The following is a 13,816-nucleotide window of genomic DNA, read 5'->3' as shown; positions in this document are numbered from 1 at the left end:
TCTGCAATTTCGTTAAAGTTCTGATAACCTCCCAAAAAGTTCTATCAATTATCTTTAGTGAAAAAATGTGCTAAAATTGAAAACAGAGAAGTTATAACTTTTTAAAGTTGGAGAATTGTGAAGTTGCCTCCCCCCCCCCCCTCGTTTTCTCAAATTGTGTTTTATCGTTTTAATCGATGAAACTTTTTTTAATCAATCGAGAACTCTAAAACTTTTCGGGGGGCAACCAAAACTGTGCTTATTTTTTTCAAATTTTAAAAAAGTGGAGCCAACTTCACAGAGGTTATACACCTTCCAGAATAAAGTAATTTTATACACATTATGGTTCGACTTACTGCGCGTTTTAATTATTACTTGTAATTATTTTAGAATTCGGGTTATTCGTCTTCAGAATTATATTAAGTTTTTATATTTATGTATTGTATAACGTCAGTGTTTTAACATTGAACTTTTTACATAAGTTTTTAGCCACCTTTAACTTTTGTAAATATTTATTATTTTGTAAATATTTATTAAGAAATCAGTTAGAATCTTACATTATGTCTGGAAAATTTTACACCGTTAGCAAGATAAGATACAATATCTACGGGAAGAAATTGATGTAAAAAAACATGGATCCTCAATTTCTTACTGTACATCATTCTGCACGCACTAATAATGATTTCGTGAAAAATTGAAACGTTTGTGATATGAATTTATGTAAAATATAAATTTTATAAATCAATAGCACCATAATCTTGCATGGTTTGTCTCGCTCTTATTGCTTTGCCATTTTATTTTGAATCTACCAAACTGATAGCATAATTGATTGTTATTCTTAATAAAAATTCTATTTTCTAGAAAATTAATAATATATCCACGTTGTCTTCGATATTTTGTATATGCAAACCTAGCTGTTTCAATACACATTAATAGTACTGAAAATCTATAGCATATATAATGTTAACTATAGCTATTGAGCTCATATACTTACAAGCGGACTAGTCGGCGAGAATGGTTCTCCAATGATAGGGGGACACGCATTGCCTTCCGTTCTTAATACAGGTACATAGAATTGATCTTCTAGCAGCATAAGTATCTCACGCTTTAGAGCTTTATTTTCCTGACATCTTCTGGCACATATTATCTAAAATCAATAATATTACATATGTATAAAGCTGCTTTTGTAAAAGATAATCTTCGTAACAAAGATACATGGAGAGCTAGAATAAAGTAAAAAAAATGTTCTATTAATATAAAATGCGCATCAATAATGCAGAGTGAGATAAATGTTAAACTATTAAACGCACTAAATATCACAAAAAACATGTAAACATAATTCAGTATTCAGAGTAACTGCATCAGTTAATGAACAAGTAAATACAATAATTATCATTTTTAAATAAAAAAATATTTAAAATTATTTATTTTTTAAAGAATTTTAGATATTTAAAGATATTTAAAAAATATTTTCAAGTCTATATGAAATTAAATTTAAAAATATCAATTAATATGCAATTTATTATTTTAATCTTTTTAATGTTTTTATACTTTAATCTTTTTAAAATTTTTCTTAAAATTTATTTATTGGTAATTATTCAGTGATATTGGTGTAATGCCCTATTTATATTCCGGTTACATAATTTTGTTCATTAAATCTTTACCATTCAATTTTTATTTTTATAATGCAATTATATTAAAAAATTAAGAAAATATATCAAATTTCATTACAGCAAGTAATATTATTGTAGATATATTAAAAAAGACGCATCAATCAATTTTGTAGCAAATTAAATTTTGTGTAAAAAATAAGATAATAATTGATGCTAACAAACATCTAAATGTGAAAAAACTTTCCCCATAAAAACTGTAAAGATTTTGTTGTAAAAAATATCTCAATCAGGGATCAAAACTGGGTCCTCTAAATTTTCCAGGACAAATATCTTAGCCTATTCGACTACTGAGACATGTAGTGATATTCTTTGCAGCAATCGTAAATTGTATAGTCACGTACGGAATTGCGCCATTATACAATAGAATTTTTTAACTATACAGTCCATTTGAGTTCTATTGTAAAATTTTCAAAACTTCATAATTAAAGTATAAATATAAATTTATTTTTAAAAAATTTTTAAATTAGTGAGTTAATAATAAAAAATATTAATAAAATATATAAACAAATAAAAAATATTAGTTTATTTATATACTCGTAAAATAAATTAAAAATAACTTGTTTATAAATCAAATCACGATCTTCAAAATCAATCTCTTGCATTTTTTTACGACTAACAGTTTCGACAATATAGTAATTTAAATGTTCGCATAAGTGACGTTTTTTTATAAATTTTTGCAATTTCCAAGCATCAATATTGTAAATTACTTCATCAAAAAAAATCTTGAATTTTTTTCTGAAACACGTTTTCTCTATAGAAACATTTAAACATATTTTTCTCTATAGAATGTGTTAATACATTGAAAAAAAAAAATAAATAAAAATGACGATGTTTCAACGGTGCCCAGAATGAGCATTAGAGTAGATTAAAATACAATAAAATTAAAAAATAAAAATATTTACGAATTGGATTAGGAACAATTAGTTTTAACAAACAAAATAAAACAAAGGTTAAGGCTCTTATAAATAAATTAAAGTTAGGGAACAATGAGCTCAAGAGCCACGCAGGATTTCAAACGCAAATAAATATATCAACGCATCACTCCAATATCAGGCATACGTTTCGACCTTTAATGACGATCTTCTTCAGTACAGATATTACAAGTCTATAAAAACAAATTAATCGCACTAATTAAGATATGAATTTGTCAAAATAAACAAATAAAGATCAAAAATAAAAAAATTTGAAAACAAGTTACCGAATAAATAGAGATTGTGCAAAACCGCGGTGTACATCTTATTTCAACGTCTTAGCATAATAACATTATAAACGACCTCACAGAGAGTGTGCAGAGACAAGAGCTTCGTAAAACCACATAAATTGGTTGCTAACAAATAAATAAATAAATAAATAAATAAAAATAATATTAAAATGATGACTTTAAAACTTGTAACAGACAACAATATAAATTAAATAGTTAAAAGATATAAACGGACAATAAATAAAAATAAAAATAAATATGAAAGCTGTCATAAGAAATAAAATTGCAAAAAACACACTATAAAAATTATGCAAAATAAAAAAAAAAGAAAATAAATAGAAGCAAAAATTATATACAAGTTACCTCTAAGCACTAAAACTTGTGTCACAGCCTTGAGATGGGATGTTACATCTCGGTGAGAATAGGTACAAATAATAAGGACCAAAACGAGATAGCCTCGGTGGTCCGAACGAAAGGCATAGAAAGAGAAGGGATGACAAACCTAAGAAGGGAGAATACGATCGAGGATAGGAAGATACGCATCCGAGAGGAGTTCAGTATCGCTTTGTTTATTGAGTCCATACAATTGATTTTTGATGTGTAACATCTCGGATATAGATCTTTTAACAAAAGATGGCTTTTTGTCTAAAATTTCCACGTTTTCCCAAACAAATTCTTGATTTTCTCCAATGCGGTGTAACAAAATAACTGAAAGAGAACTGGCTTTCCTAATATCTGCTTTGTGTTCGCTGACTCTTGTTTTTAATTGGCGTTTCGTCTGTCCCACGTAAGAATCGCAGTCTTTACAACTAATTTTATAGACCACGTCATTACAAGAAAGATGCTCTATATGGTCTTTGCCAGTAGTTATAAATTTATTCAGTTTAGAAGAGATCGTAAACGCAACACTACAGTCAAACTTACATGAGAAAGACGAAAAGTTATCTGATACCGACTCAATGTAAGGGATCGTAAAAAATCACACGTTTATCCTCAACGCAGTGTCATCTTTATAAAAAAAGTGTTTGAGTCTGAAATTTATCATGGAAAAGATCAAATTTAAAGGATAACTATTTTCCAATAAAATATTAACTAAAAATATGAAGTTCTTACGATGAAATTGAGGATGTGATAATAAAAGTGATTTGTCAACCATACCAAAAATAACACTCTTTTTATGACACAAGAGATGGTGTGAGAAAAAATTTAAGTATCTTCCTGAGAAAGTTGATTTGCGGTATTGATAGAAAATAATCTTATTATTCACCTTTACAAGCATAATATCAAGAAAATTAATTTTTCCCTCGATCTCTCTCTCCATAATAAATTGTAAACGGTCATGCATGGAATTAAACATGTCAAGGATGCCCGATAACGAGTTAGCCGAGGCTGCTAATATAATGTCATCTACATATCTACAGTAAAAAGGTAGGTGAAAAGAAAAAAGTTTTAACACCTTGCACTCCAAATCCTGCATGACCAAATCTGCTAAAATAGGAGACAACGGTGATCCCATCGGCAAACCAAAGATCTGTTTGTAGCAAAAATTATTGAATTTAAAAATACGTAGAATCTATTATTAAATTCAAAGTTTTGAGAAATTCATTGACCGGGATAGTAGTATTTTTTTAAATCAAATCTCATCTAGTCGTGACGTTTTCCACCGCTAAGTCTTTTGGAACATTGGTGAAAAGACACGACGTCCAATGACACTAAGACGTGATTCCAAGAAAAAGCCATTAAGTTTATTAACTAAATGGAAACTATTTTTAACAAAACTATTCGCTTCTGGTATACTGTTGTAAATTATGTTATGTAAGAAATAAGTCAGAGAGTGTAAAGGACTATTTATGGAAAAAATTATAATTCGTAAAGGATTATTAGGTTTATAGATCTTTGACAAACTATAGGCTCTCGGCAAGACGCCGTCCGTTTTTAATATGCTCCTATATATATGTAACAACCTGTCTTTTTCCGCGCACGGGGCGGCGTGAGTTCGGCGGATTGAGGTCGCCAAGAGAACTAGACTGTTTTGGTTGGAAAGAAAACAGCGAATCTTTATTTCGCGTAGCGTTTTGTACAAAATAATAGCGTGGCGTTTTTAGCCACGACGCGCGGACAGACGGATGACGGTGACGCTCGGACGGACGTAACAAAACTTAGAAATTACGCGCGGACGGTCAGACGGAAACCAGAACGCCCGGACGGACGAACGGTATTTACACGCGATATTCGGAACGATCGGATTTTAAACGCGGTATCGTACACGGTGTCTATTTACAAGTTCGCGGAATTCCGAGCCGAGATTCTCGGAACTCGGAATCCTTGTTGACGCGCGGGTACCGTGGCCTTGCCGAAGGCCGCGGCCGTAGACGATGCGCGCGCGGTACAGCTGTACTCTGTCGCGGCGCGCTGCGGTTAATACCGCGATGTTCGGCGGTGGTAATCGGCTCACGCTAAGATCTCTTGGTAGAGGCGCGGAACTCCACATCCCAAGTCGTGAGTCGATACCGAGACGGGACGGCGGATCGGAAAGTGCCGACTACCAGGATCTCCTGGTGGAGCCCAAGATGGACTTGAGCCCGTGAACCGGCGGTCTAGGAAGGCGGATGGCTCGTGTCAAGATCGCTTGACGGAAGCTAAGGCGCTTAACTCCGTGTGAGCACTCGGGATAGGCTTTCTTCTGCGGACGGGAGATCGGACGGAGAAGAAGAGAGACTCGACTCTCGGAGCGGCGGTGCTTATATACCCGAATCTCAAGGGCAGGGACGGTGCGGGGGTACGGAACGGTACGGAATCCGTGGGGGACTCCCCGCCGCTCGAGATCGGTCCAGCGGTCGCCACTCCGGTCAAGCGCGTGCGCGCGGAGATCTGTCGCGGAGATCTGACGCGCGGATGCGTCAACGCGCGCTACGCCGGTGTTCGTATTTCTTATGGGCGCTACGCGCCGTGTTTTCGCTGTCCGGCGGTTGTTCGGCCGGACAGCCCGGAACGGTGGACGGTCCGAGGGGGGAGCGGAAAGGCGGTTTGGCGGTATATATATATATATATATGTTGTTCAATAAAACCTTTTTCTTTCCAATTGAAGAGGAGAGAACGCGCTTCTTTGGTCAGTTTTAGTATCGGATCTTTTGATAATTTAACGTAAGTAGATTCGTCAGAGAACATGACTTCCATCTTCAAGATGTAATCATTCTTGTCAAGGGCAACTATTATGTTACCCTTGTCCGCTCTGGTTTGCCTGACATTGAAATTATGCATTGATTTATTTATTTGCGTCTGATATCCTGCGTGGCTCTTGAGCTCATTGTTCCCTAATTTTAATTAGTTTTAAGTTTCACTAATTAAACTTTGATAATATATTAACCGTAATTTCTTGAAAACATCTAATCTTTAATATTGTTCGCATGAGATTCACAATTCAGCAAACAATTTGTACATTTAATGAGAAAAAAAGATGTAACCTAGATAGGTTCAAATTCTTCGTAATTATCCGACTCTGTCTAAAACCCACTTAGCTCCAGAAATTAAGTGGGTTTTGAATGAATTAAAGCTTTTTGAGTAATTCTAAACAAGAATTTAAATATCATGCAGTTACTTAGGAGAGCCGAAATCCGATGATTGAATAGCGGGAAGTACGGATGAAGAATCCTAACGCACCCTAGGAATCGATTGTGTGTCACATTAATTTAAATAAAAATTATAAAAGTGTGTAAATTCACTAAATGTTAATCAATAAAATAATTAATATTAGTATAATGTTATATAGTTAATTTACTCATTTTTGTCATTTTCATCAAAGTTGTGTAATACGCAATCGACTCCAAATCTAGAATCACTTTTTAAATTTTCTCCTATTTGTTGCTGAATACCTTTTATATACTTTTTCTATTAAAATCCTTTTTAAAAGTACGTACACACACGCACGCACGCGCACACACACACACACACACACACACACACACTCTCTCTCTCTCTCTCTCTCTCTCTCTCTCTCTCTCGTTCTTTCTCTCTATTTGTGCACTCTATTAGCTTGCACGACAAGAAAATTTAAATAAAATTCGTATTATAATTAAAAAACATTAAACAAAGAATTTTTTCAAAACATACATCTTTAGGCAGCTGCTGATGCTTATTTGGCAAAGTTTTGATACATTGTGAATAAGAGACAAGAACCCGAACAACATCTTTAAAGCCATGTTTAACAGCAAAATGTAACGGGGTCTCATTAAGTCCTTTATCTGGTGTATTTAAGTATAAATCCTGCATAATCTGTGTGGGATTTACGTAAGTTTTACATTTATCCTCCCCATAATGCCACAACATAAATTTGGGATCTCCAACGGTATTCAGTATAAGTTCACACATTTCTGGGTGGCCTTCTTTCGCTGCTATATGTAAAGCGTTGTATCGAGAACCCATCTATAAAAAAAAAATTACATATTCAATTTCTACAAGAAAATATATAGAGGGGAGAAGAGGATTATAAGATAGATGGATGGTGAGGTATTATACATAATATTCGTATAATCCATTAAATTCTAAGAGCAACTGTTAAAATTACTTCGTTACCATCTATCTAAAATAATTATTGTAAAATGTTTATTAGTGTTTACTGCATTTTTATAAAAGTTAAATTTCAGTTTTGCAGGTAACAAAAATTTTTACAGATGTATATTCTTTATGTATTTTTGAAAATCGTATTAGATATTAATTTTTTAACTTTAGTCTAGCTCTCTTGAATGTGATTTTCAAATAATGTAACTGAATTTAATGTGTGATGTAATGTGTATATAAATTCGATGAAGTATACAAACTCTCAAAATTAAAAAAAAAATTAACAAATAAAGTGGGCAAATAAGAATGAGTCGCTGCTGTTGGAGCGCAGAGATTTAATTAGCATACATTTAAAATTGCATTTCGCATTTCAAGATTAAAAAATTATATACTAAAATTAGGTATAAGACTAAAAAAAGTCCAGCGCGGTTCGTATTGCGCAAAACAAATTTATCCGTTATAGATAAAAATTTTATTCCAAATATTTGAACGTTTTGACTCAACTATAGAGTCACCATCAGCTTGTAACATAAATAATTGATAAATTTAAGTAACAAGTTCAATTGAAATTATCTGCCCATCGTCAATTTGATGTGCGGTCGAGTCACAAACGGTTTGCCAAATCCAGTGCAACTTTTCTACCATGTATATTGTCAAAGGAGATGATTTGATCTCCCTTGCTATTTTGACTTGTTTTATTATCTGTATTTGTAATAATATAATCAATCGGGTTCAATCACTTAAAAGCAGCACTGTTAGAAATATCAGGTTAGAAATATCAGGTTATAACAAAGTGAAATCTTAATTTTGCTTATACACATGGATTAAAAATGCTTCAAAGAGTTACGTTATTCATTGCTTTGCTGATCTTTGTCGGCCTCTTGGGTGAGTCACTTGATGATTTCTTCAAATTAATTCTTCAGTTGTAATTTATGTAGAACAACGTTACATATTTATAGGGAGATCAAACCATCTCTTTTGACAATATACACGGTAAAAGTTTTGGATTTGGCAAACCGTGACTCGTCCGCAGATAAGACTGACGATAGCCAGATAATTTCAATTAAACTTGTTACTTGAATTTATGTTGACACGCTGATGATGACTTCAAAGTTGAGTCAAAATGTTCAAATGTATAAGAATTGCTCCGTAAGTTTTGCGACTAGTAAAAAAAACACGGTAATTTGTCATTAAAAATGGCTTTATTGTTTTCCAAAGTGTTCTCCATGATAATCAATACACTTCTGCATTCGCTCAAACCATTTATTATAGCATCTATGCTACTTCAAAAATGGTACCTCCAAAACATGTGTTTTAAACGCTTCTTCTAGCGTCAAAAATCGTTGACCACGCAGTTTATTCTTGATGTTCGGGAACAAAAAAAAGCCATTGTCAAATCAAAACAATAGGGTGGATGATCCATTGATTCGATGTTTTCACCGGTCAAATAGGTGGTTGTTTGAGCCAATGTGTGAGAGCTCGCATTGTTATGGTGAAGAATGATTCGTCGCTTTTCTTTATTTGGTCGAAGACTTTTGACAAACAAATGGTTGTGTACCACTCAGAATTAATCGTTCTACGTTTCTCTAAAGGTACTGTTGCCACTTGACCAGTTTTTCTAGGAGAAAAAAAAATACAAGCAATCATTTGTTTCAAAGTGCTTCAAGCGCAAACAACTTTTGTTGGATTGGATTCATTTTGAAAGACCCACACAGTCAAATGCTTTAGTTTCAGGCTCATATGCATAGATCCATGACTTGTCACCTGTGTAAAGATTATACATGGCATTTGACGCACCTCGATCGAATTTCTCCAGCATTTTTTTTGCACCAATTTACACGATCCTTTTTTTGAGCAATTGTCAAATTATGCGGGATCCAACGTAAACAAATTTCTTTTACGGCCAAATGTTCATGCAATATCGTTTGTATGCAATTCATACCAACACCCAGGGATGCTTGATCTCACGGTATGTCACATGTCGATCTTGCATTATCAGTTCACGTACAGCATAGATGTTTTCTGGCACAGCAGCTGATTTTAGATGACCTTCGCGAGGTTCGACGGTAAGCAAACTATGACCACGATTGAATTCATTAAACCAGCGACAAATAGTGGCCTTGTGTGGTGCGTCATTGCCAAAAGTGGAAGCTAGTTGATCGATGCACTCTTGTCTCGATAATCCACGTCGAAAGTCGTAAAAAATCATCGCACGAAAGTGTTCTCGTGTTAATTCCATTTTTTCACTGACAATGAAACAAAATTTTCAAGTCATTGTAAACAATACAAGTAGTCTCCGTACGACAAAACGTTTCGAGTAAAAAAATCTTCCAAACTGTCAAACTTTTTGATGATAAGGTTAGATTTTACCTAACAACACCAGTGTTGCTAAATCGCAAAACTTACAGAGCAGCCTATGTATTGAATAAAATTTTTGGCTATGATGGATGAATCTGTTTTGCGCAACATGAATCACGCTGGACTCTCATTAGCTTAATACCTAATTTTGTTAAATCTCGAGAATCTTTTACTTAAATATATTTAAAGTAGAGAGATATTTGACCATTACTGTAACAACACAACTTAAACAAGAATGCCTTCTACGGCCGCAGATAGATTTTCGTGTTTGTATTATTTGTGTGATTTTATATACTTTCCTCAAATTCAATAAATCATATATATTTGTTTTAAAATTATACATGTTTTAACTCTACTTCAAATTATTATCAGTGTACAAAATCAAACTTTATATTAAACGCTAAAAAATAAAAAATTAATTGAAATGTCGAGTACTCCTATTTAGGAACCAAAGAATTTTATGGACATTACTATAATTAAGAAAAATCACGGTTTGGAATTTGACTGGTATCACAAACCCACTTTTTCGGGCAGATACCTCAATTTTTTGTCTGCACACCCAATCTCAGAAAAGAGGGACAATTATGGCAATGGTTGACAGGGCGATTTTGTTATCTGACACACTGTTTCACAAAAAAAAACATTGAGCTCATTATTAGTGTCCTTTTAAACAATGACTATCCTGTTCAATTTATTTTTGAGACGGTCAATGCTCGTTTGAAAGCGTTTATTTACAGACACTCAAACAGACTGACATATACACGATTGATGGCATTACTGAAGAAAAAACTCCATGGTTTGTTTTACCTTACGTACCGCACATTTCGGATAAATTCGCTTCCATCACTAAGAATTTAAATGTAAAATTGGCGTTTTTCAGTCTCAATAAATTGGACAGAATTGTTAGAGTACAGAAAGACGCTATCCCGTCAAATTCGAAGAAAATTTGTTGTATACAAAATTGTATGTAAAGACTGTGATGCATCGTACGTTGGCTAGACAGGCAAAAGACTGAAAATATGAACAACGGAACACCGTAATAACATCAATCGGAATAACACGTCTCACTCAGTAATCACAGAACACAGAATTAATTGTAATCACGAATTCGATTGGAATAATGTTCAAATCTTGGATTCAGAGAGATATTTGGGCAGGCTTAATGTCTGAAATGCTTCATATCCAGATGCAAAAGAATAGTCTGAATCTACAATCAGACATTGAATGCTTGCATCATGCTTAAAAAATTATGAATCTTGTAGTTGTGTCATGTGATTCGATTCCTGTATTTTTATATCGACCTAACTTATACAATTTGTTTATTTAATATTTTGATTTTGAACGAATCTTGGGACGGACTGCAGGGGTCTCATATTGAAAAAATTTATTTATATCAATTTCTTTTTAATTGTCACTGTCCTAATTTATTTAACTTATTTTATTATCTAACTAATAACTTTATTCTCTTCATGTAATCTGTGTATTTCTCAACGGCGGAGATTATTTGTCTGCTTTAGTCCCCCCCCCCCGCCGCTTGAATATTGACTATATATATTCTCTTTATTTGACTTTTCAATGTTTCATATATCTACGGTTAACGCTCAGTCACTTGTGTGCAGCGCTGTTTTAAACACCGAATCACAGCAATTGAAAACGTACTCGTATAGTGACTGCAAATTGCCACAATTTTTTATCCATGGCTTTGGTGGTCTTCGTCGTGATCTGGTGGTGAATCACTGCTTTAAATAATCTTGTCAATCATTTTAGATTTTATGCAGAATTTCGCATATAGTTATAGAGAGAGCTTGCCATCTCCTCTATCATACACGGTAGAAAAGCTACACCACGGCTTGTGCAAATCGTGAGTGACTCAGCTGAATACCGGAACGACGATGGCCGGACAATTATTATATTAGTCGAATCTTGTATTATGTTGATAATGACTCCAAAAAGAGTCAAAACGTTCATTTTGTTTGTAATTGACATATAGAATAAACTTTTCTTGTGCGCACCGATAACAGCGCTGACTCTCATTAACCTTGTCAATATTTTTCGTTTTAAAGAATTTTATACTTATGAGTTTTGTCCATGATGGTTGCATAATCACGTGATGATGATAAGCACTGCGATGTAAACAAAACGATAATGCAAAAAGTCAAAACAGTAGGACCTCCTATAACGCAAGATGCGTTCCGCGTTATAGAAATCTCATATTATACGAAATCAGGAGCGTAAAAAGTTAGAATTGAATAAACACTTTTTTTAATATAATAGAAAATAATATGTAATTTATTTTGTTTTAATCAATATGTTAAAACTAAATCGTCACTTTTTTACAATAAATGAAAATAATATGCAATTTATTCTACTTTAAACAACACGTTAGAACTGACTAACATGGGGAGGACCAGGTGATTCACCCTGGAATTTCGACCCTAATATTTTAATTATTCTGGAAATAAAAAAAAAAGTTTACGTCTCCCAGCGTTTGATCAAATAGGCTTTAGTTTCGGAGTAATAAATTTGTGAAAATTGGCCATATTCGAAGCATACTGTAGCGCACCATATAAACCTTCCTATTAACCGCCATATAAACCTTCCTATTAACTGTTCTTTCAACCAGCAGACTTATTAAAGTGCAGAAAGATGTTCTCCCAAACAACCATAAGAAAAATGTAGTTTATAAGATTATGTGTAAGAATTCCGATGCGTCATATGTAGAACGGGCCAAAAATTAAAAACAAGAATCACTGAACATCGTAACCATATTAAGTGAAATACCAAATCACTCCGTAATCACCAAACACAGATTCAATTTTAACCATGACTTTGATTGGGAGAACATAAAAATTCTAGACAATGAGCGTTTTTTGGGCAGGCGGTTAACATCAAAAATGTTACACATACAATTACAAAATAACAACCTTAATTTGCAAACAGATACTGATTGTTTACATCATGCATATCTTTCATTATTTAACAAATTGTAACAGAATTAATAATTTATAATATTAAACTCTTGTTATTTATTTTTATTCAATATAACAAGCTGTGAACAACTCTTTTATTTTCTTATATTATCTTATAACCCGTATTTATGTATTTATTTTGATCTGTATATTCCCGTCTGCTTGTCTTTGCGTGTAAAGTTGAAACAAGACTTTTGAAATCAAACACACAGTCAGTATACATTCTGACTTGTGATAGTGAGCACGTTCTGTCGTTGAGTGTATACTGTGACAAGAAAATCGTAATTATTTTTACAAGACGAAATCTTATCCAAGGCTTCAGTTGTCCTCATCAGTCAAAAATGGGTAAGTCAAGCAAATATAACCAATTTAAATATTATCTTTGTTAAAAAAACGTTCAATTATTGGATAGAGAAGTGTCATTTCCTTAGACACGGTCACGGGGAAGATGCCACTGCGAATTTGGCAAACCGCCGGTGACGCAACGTCCTCCCGCTTTTTGCTGACTGATGATGATGAGATTCTGTATATATTGTGCTGAAGATGATTCAAAATGAGTCAAAACGTCCGTATTGTAATTCGATATGAAAGTGACATGTTGAAATAGTTTGTTGACCAGAAATAAACATTTGCGCACTTATACCCTGACTCTCATTGGCCTTTTTGATTATTTGTTTTTATTTGTGTTTATTTATTTTGATGATATTGATATAGTATGCAAATTTGTGAAATAGAAAATTTAATATATCACATTCTAACATTAATTTAAATTTAATTTGAAGGGAATTTTAATTCAAGTAATAATATTTGAAATAATAAATAAGTAATAATAATAATAATATATAAGTTATGTGTAATGGATAACATATAAAGGCAACGTATCTAAATTTTCAAATTGTTTAAATTTATGCTTTAAATGTTTTTATGATATTTATCATCCAAGTAATTGTTTCGCATAGAAATAATTTAATTTTGTAATAAATCCACAATACTTGAATAATTGAATTTTGTAATAAAAATATTCAAATTCACATTCAGATGTTTGTTCTTCTACGACTAATTATTTTTAAAAAACTAGA

General features: G+C 32.9%; 1 protein-coding gene across 9 annotated transcripts in view; it reads right to left on the bottom strand.

Annotated features, from left to right (window-relative positions):
- Window positions 1-13,816, bottom strand: part of LOC105194433 (ankyrin repeat and LEM domain-containing protein 2 homolog) — a 73,722-nt gene that overhangs the window by 31,831 nt on the left and 28,075 nt on the right. For 8 of the 9 annotated variants that reach the window (XM_039457280.1, XM_039457279.1, XM_039457278.1 and 5 more), the window contains 2 exons: window positions 6,964-7,275; window positions 974-1,126 (listed from right to left, as the gene is read on the bottom strand). In XM_039457280.1, the coding sequence (XP_039313214.1) occupies window positions 974-1,126; window positions 6,964-7,275 (465 nt within the window). The remainder of the gene's footprint in view (window positions 1-973; window positions 1,127-6,963; window positions 7,276-13,816) is intronic. The other variant, XM_039457286.1, reaches the window with a different exon arrangement.

Source organism: Solenopsis invicta, chromosome 14, assembly GCF_016802725.1.
Source record: "Solenopsis invicta isolate M01_SB chromosome 14, UNIL_Sinv_3.0, whole genome shotgun sequence".
In the NCBI taxonomy this organism is placed as follows: Eukaryota; Metazoa; Arthropoda; class Insecta; order Hymenoptera; family Formicidae; genus Solenopsis; species Solenopsis invicta.
The sequence above is the reverse complement of the archived record's forward strand: the minus strand, read 5'-3'. Positions and strand labels throughout refer to the sequence as shown.